At 38.0% G+C, this 6000-nt stretch overlaps 1 protein-coding gene across 1 annotated transcript in view; it reads left to right on the forward strand.

Annotated features, from left to right (window-relative positions):
• Positions 1-4173, forward strand: part of Capza2 (capping actin protein of muscle Z-line subunit alpha 2) — a 36050-nt gene extending 31877 nt beyond the window's left edge. Inside the window, exons 8-10 of the mRNA XM_038320185.2 lie at positions 1371-1442; positions 2394-2456; positions 2683-4173. Of these exons, the coding sequence (XP_038176113.1) occupies positions 1371-1442; positions 2394-2456; positions 2683-2823 (276 nt within the window). The 3' untranslated portion in view covers positions 2824-4173. The remainder of the gene's footprint in view (positions 1-1370; positions 1443-2393; positions 2457-2682) is intronic.
• The last annotated feature ends 1827 nt before the right edge of the window (positions 4174-6000 follow it).

Raw genomic sequence — 6000 nt, forward strand, 5'->3', positions numbered from 1 at the left:
TACAGTTTCAGAGGGTGAATCCATGACCTCATGGCAGAGCATGGCTGCAAGCAGGCAACCGTGGTGCTAAGAGACCTGAGAGCTTACATCCCGATTCATCAGCACAAGGTGCTAACTGGGAATAGTGAGGCCTTTAAAACCTCCAAGGAGCTGGGTGGTAGTGGCACACACCTTTAATCTTAGCACTCGGAGGCAGAGGCAGGCAAATCTCTGAATTTGAGGCCAGCCTAGTCTACAAAGTAAATTCCAAGACAGCCAGAGATACATAGAGAAACCCTGTCTTGAAAAACCAAAAGTAAAATTAAATAAATTAAAATAAATTAAAAATAAATTAAATAAATTGAAAAGTGCCCCCAGAGACACAGTTCCTCCAAGAAGGCCACACCTTCTGGTCCTTCCCAAACATTTCTGCTAACTCAGGTCCAAGAATTCAGCTATATGTACCTATTGAGGCTGTTCTTATGCAAAGCCCACCATTATATCTCCTGATCTATTTTTTCCATTGCCTTTACTACAGATAATTTAAAATTTTAAATCTGTATTTGTCACTTTCAAGTTTAACACCATTTTTTAGTCCACACTAGAAATACTTATGACACGCAAGGCCCAAAGCTGACTAATATGTTATCTGTGTATTTATTTCTTCAACTATTCCATTATTCCTGCTTTCTGTGTAGTCCTGTTACAAAATACCACAATTCTATAATTTATCCCAAAGCCCTTTTTATTCCTTTCAGAGAATCTGCGAATGTGCTTGCTTGTGTTGCAGTGTAAGTTAGGAACTAAGTCTTTTTAAAGGCCATGTATTTACAATATTATATAGCATATTTATAGTAATGAGTTAGTTAATATTTACTGAGTAAATTCTTTCTAAGTTTGGGGGAAGTGATTGGTAAAAAAATATACAAAGAAGCAATATTTGGAGAAGAATATTGGTTTTGTTGTTTTAGGGTTTTTTTTCTTGTTTTCTTTTTTTGAGACAAGGTCTCTGTGCATTCCTGACTGCCCTGGAACTCTCTCTGTAGACCAGGCTAGTCTCGAACTCACAGAGATCCCCTGCCTTTGCCTCCCGAGTGTTGGGATTAAACGCATATGCTACCACGCCCTGCCAGAGGAGATCAGTTTTAGACATTTCAGATTTGGGCACCAATAGAGTGGCTTTGAGGTGAAATATCTAACTGTGACAGTTGTGTGTGTAAATAATAGCAGGAATGTTTAGTCTCCTTCTAGACCTAAGACTGATAGAGTTCAGAGGTCTAGAGCCCACTGGGAAAGTTTAAACATGAGCTGAAACTGGGCTGTTAATGTAAGTGGTGGTACCCTAAAAATCATATTTCTATAATGCTTGCTTTATTTTCTTTCTCTAACAGGTTCATTATTATGAAGATGGTAATGTTCAGCTAGTGAGTCATAAAGATATACAAGATTCCCTCACAGTGTCTGTAAGTAATCAGTTCCGAAATGACCATAAAATAACCTAATATTTCTGTAAAACAGCAACTTTACCATTGATTTTTAGTGATATTTCTCCTTCACATTAAAGAGATTTCAAGTAGATTACAGTTGGTGAGGAATTGCAATGCTGTACATTTTGGGCATCTTTGGGGTTAATTCTCTCTTTTTTTTTTTTTTAATATTTATTTATTTATTTATTTGTTTATTATGTATACAATATTCTGTCTGTGTGTATACCTGCAGGCCAGAAGAGGGCACCAGACCCCATTACAGATGGTTGTGAGCCACCATGTGGTTGCTGGGAATTGAACTCAGGACCTTTGGAAGAGCAGGCAGTGCTCTTAACCTCTGAGCCATCTCTCCAGCCCCTGGGGTTAATTCTCATATCTTTAAGTGTGTGTGTATCTATGAAGGTATATGTGCATGTGAGTGTGGACTCCAGAAGAGTGTGTTGCTCCCTTAGAGCTGGAATGGAGGATGTTTGTAGGACAACCAGCTTGTGACTTCATTCCTATGACCAGAACTCTGGTGTTCCTGATTGTGTAACAAGACCTCTTTTTATTTTTATTCTTATTTTTCAAACAGGGCCTCACTATGTAGCTCTGTCACTAGGTAGATCAGGCTGACCTCGAATTTATAGAGAACCATTGACCTCTGCCTCCTAGTGCTGGGATTAAAGGCATGTGCCACCATGTCTGACTGCAACAAGAGCTTTTAAGCTCTGAGCCATCTCTCCAGCCACATTGTTATCTTCTTTGCTTGTTAGAATCTTCATCTGCACTATTTATTAAGTAACTTAAACATGGCTTTAAAAATAGTGGGTTAGTGGCAGGTAGTGTGCTTGCATAACATCCAAAAAATTCCTGTGTCCAAGATCAGCAGTGAAGGAAAACAAGTAATAGTGGTTCAGTTTTTATTTACGTTTTCTTTTGTTTCAGAATGAGGTGCAGACAGCAAAAGAATTTATAAAGATTGTAGAAGCTGCAGAAAATGAATACCAGGTATGATTATCAAAAATATCTGTGTTCACTGAGGGCAGGTTCTGAAATTCAATAGCTACTTTAAAACAGCTTTTAAGTCCATCCATGTTGGGGTTTTTAATTTATTGTTAGACAGTGAAATGGACTGCTTAATATTATCCTGAGAACACCTTATGTTGTAAGAAGTTGCTTCTTTGGTTTGCTTTGAATGTCTAACTGCTGTTATTTGGGGTTTTGTTTTTTGTAGACTGCCATCAGTGAGAATTACCAGACAATGTCGGACACTACCTTCAAAGCCTTACGTCGACAGTTGCCAGTTACACGTACTAAGATCGACTGGAACAAGATCCTTAGCTACAAGATTGGCAAAGAGATGCAGAATGCATAAATGAAAGTTGCATGACCAGATTGTTTTAGTGTCTTTACGTTAAAAAAACAATTATTGCGAAAAGTATTCTGAACTGTCAGGCTGCCCAGTCAGATGGGCTGTTGCCACTTAAATCACTGTAATTGACTAGTTTGGTTAGAGCACAAAGCTTAGCTAATCCGCCATTGTTTTCATTGCTTTTGTTCAGAGTGTTGGAAATGAGTTTAGCGTGAGTCTTTTACTCTGTTCCTCCTTCCTTACAGTGAAGAGGTGATTCCTCTGGGTTATGTTTAAAGGGTTTTGAAATATTTCAAAAGTATTTTATTTACCAGGACCCTGAAATTGTCTTTGGCTTATGAAAGGGGCAACTTTTGATGTTAGCCCAGGTATTTTTAGTGGGGTCAGTAACAGACACTCTAGTTAAGGTGGTTGATGGACTTAGCCATATATGCTGCTAAAGAAATTGTCTACCTTTTCCTTTCACCTCTTCCACGTATGTCAGATTGAGATTAGAGGGAAAGCGTTTTCTATACCTGTTATGTTAAAACCTTCGCAGTAAGGTTATTTAGCTAGCTTAGTGTCTAACTAAACTTTTTAAAAACAAGGCCAAGGTCTGTTGCTGTTTTGAGATTCTGAAATTAAATGAGAATACTTATTTCAGAATGCATTTAATGCTTTTTTTCTTGTGACAGTTATGCAAATTAGCTTGAATTCCATATGTCCCTGAGTTATTTTTATCACAAAGCCACAAGTGTATTATAAGGCAGATTGTAATATATATATAATCCTGAACTCATGACCATGTCTCAGTTGATTCTCCCTCCCCTTGGATTGAAACTGAATTTCATTGTGACATTAAAATGGCAAAATTCGGTATTTATTTGAGTAAAAATGTCATTTGCCAGTGAATCATACACACTATTTTAAAATACTTTCTTTGTATATTGTCCTTTTTAACAAGTTGTAAGTTAGGAAATTTGGGCGTCCACATGGTGTGCAGCTGCATCTTTGGTTCTCCATCTTCCTATGCATCATGAGCATGTTTGTGATCCTTTAAAATATATCCACTGACGCCACAGGAGTTAAGCCTTGGTGAATTGCTATGAGGAGTTGGTGGAGTTGTGGTTTCATTCAGAAGTTTGCTGCTTACACTCGAGTGGAATCCATTCCTCATGTACTCCTGCAGACATCTGGGCCTGAAAATGTTTTTTTTTTTTTTTTAAAAAAAAAAAACACTTTTACTATGTATAATAAAATATTTCATTAGCTTGAATTGTATAGATTTTTAAAAATTCAATGAGAGCATGTTTAATTTCTTTTTAAAATTACTGTTGGGCTTCGAAAGCATTGCAAATATATGACATTGTCACAGTTTTGGCTAATTTTTTCTTTAGTTTTTAAGTTGGGGCATCAGGATTTCTAAGGAAAATGAACTGATAACATTAATTTTCTGTTCTGGTTTTTAAATTTGCTAAGTTGTATGAATTGAACTAACATGGGTTTATATCCATGGCATCCAGTTATTTTGTATTTTTCTGTTCTAGAGTCTAGAATATATTTTTGAAAATATATACAACCTTTTAAATTGGCATGTGAAACATGAAATTCCTCCAAAAATTCAGTCATGCCAAAATAGTGATTGTACAGTTTTAGAGTCTGAATATTTTGTTGACTTGAAAGAAGATTGAAACTGTGGGACACCTACAGCTTGAGGGCTGTTACAAGGGAGCTGTAGTGACGCAGCTGGTAAGTGCTGAGGAGATTGACGTGTGGAAGAGCCAGGAGAATCGGTGAACTTAGGAGGCTACTACAGTGGTCCAGGTGGAAGAAAACGCTGACTTGGACGGGGGTGGTAGCCGTGTAGTAGGAGCAAAGTTAGTGGTAGTGGCTGCGAGTGTGGGGGAGACACAAGATGTTTTCACCTTGTGGAAGTAGGGTTAGGCCAGCCAGTTTGGTGTTTAGACCCAGGAGGCTGACCAGGGGAGTTTGGTTTTAGATTTTATAGGAAATGGCTAGCAGTTACTGAAAGAAAACAAAATAAATGCTGTACATTGGAAGAATTAGCCTGGGAAATAGTTGCCAGATGAAAAGTCCCTTGGGGTGATAGGAATCGATGTGAATCAGCATTGGGTGTAGGCAGAGAGTCCATGAGTTGAATTTAAGCAAGATGCTTGCTTTGCCAAGATTGCATGACTCACCAACGAAAAGGAGGAAGGTTGTGGTGACGGTCTGGGATTTAAGCTATGTGACAAGGAAATGACCCAAGAGAAAATATAAGGAAAATAGTACCATCAACGAATCACAGCTGTTTGGAGTATGGGCTAGAACTGTGGTTCTCAAACCTCTATCTCCAAAAATATTTACATTATGATTAACATCAGAATTACAGTTTTGAAGTAGCAATGAAAGTAATTTTCTGGTTGGGGATCACCACAACATGAGGAACTGTATTAAAGGGTCGCAGCACTAGGAAGGTTGGGAACCACTGGCCATGAAGCAATTAACTGTCAATATATAAGTCATGGTTACTCTAGGATGCTAAAAATTGAGACAGGAGAGTTAGTGATTAACAAGTACTACAGAGGCAGTGAGCGGGAAGCACAGTGGGAACATAAGCAGCCATGGAATTGGAGGCGGAAGGACAGCAGTGAATATTGAAGCCAGGACTTGTTGGGTGTGTAGCACAAGCACTATTTTCACAGATTGTACAGATTCTTTGAACGTGTAGTGGGTATTTCTGCCACATCTTCAGACATGAGTTCTGTCTCATGTATGTGATAGCATGCATTCCTGAGGCTTTATTTTAGATTTTGGAAATGAACGTAGAAACAAAGCTTTAAAGAGTTCTGGCTTATGTTCTTAAGAATAAAATTCTTAGTAAAGTTTATCAAGAACACCTATAGATAGCAATATAAGATCTGAGTGGTTTCTGAGTTTAAAATAGTGTTTGATAACCACAGTGCAAGTTTTGAAGTAATGGAAGTTTTGAAACTTTCAACGGGTCTTATATACTGATTTTCCGTCGTGTGCGCTTGCCCACCATTGGGTGTTAACGATACCTTTAGCCCACAATACGCAGCGGCTAGCTTTATCATGTGTTCATGTGTAAATGTCCCAATGAAGACATGTATTTCTGTTAGCATGTTCTCTGACATCTCTAAGGAATATTACTTAAAGCCAGGATATTCTATAATCATG

This window comes from Arvicola amphibius, chromosome 2 (assembly GCF_903992535.2).
Source record: "Arvicola amphibius chromosome 2, mArvAmp1.2, whole genome shotgun sequence".
Classification (NCBI taxonomy): Eukaryota; Metazoa; Chordata; class Mammalia; order Rodentia; family Cricetidae; genus Arvicola; species Arvicola amphibius.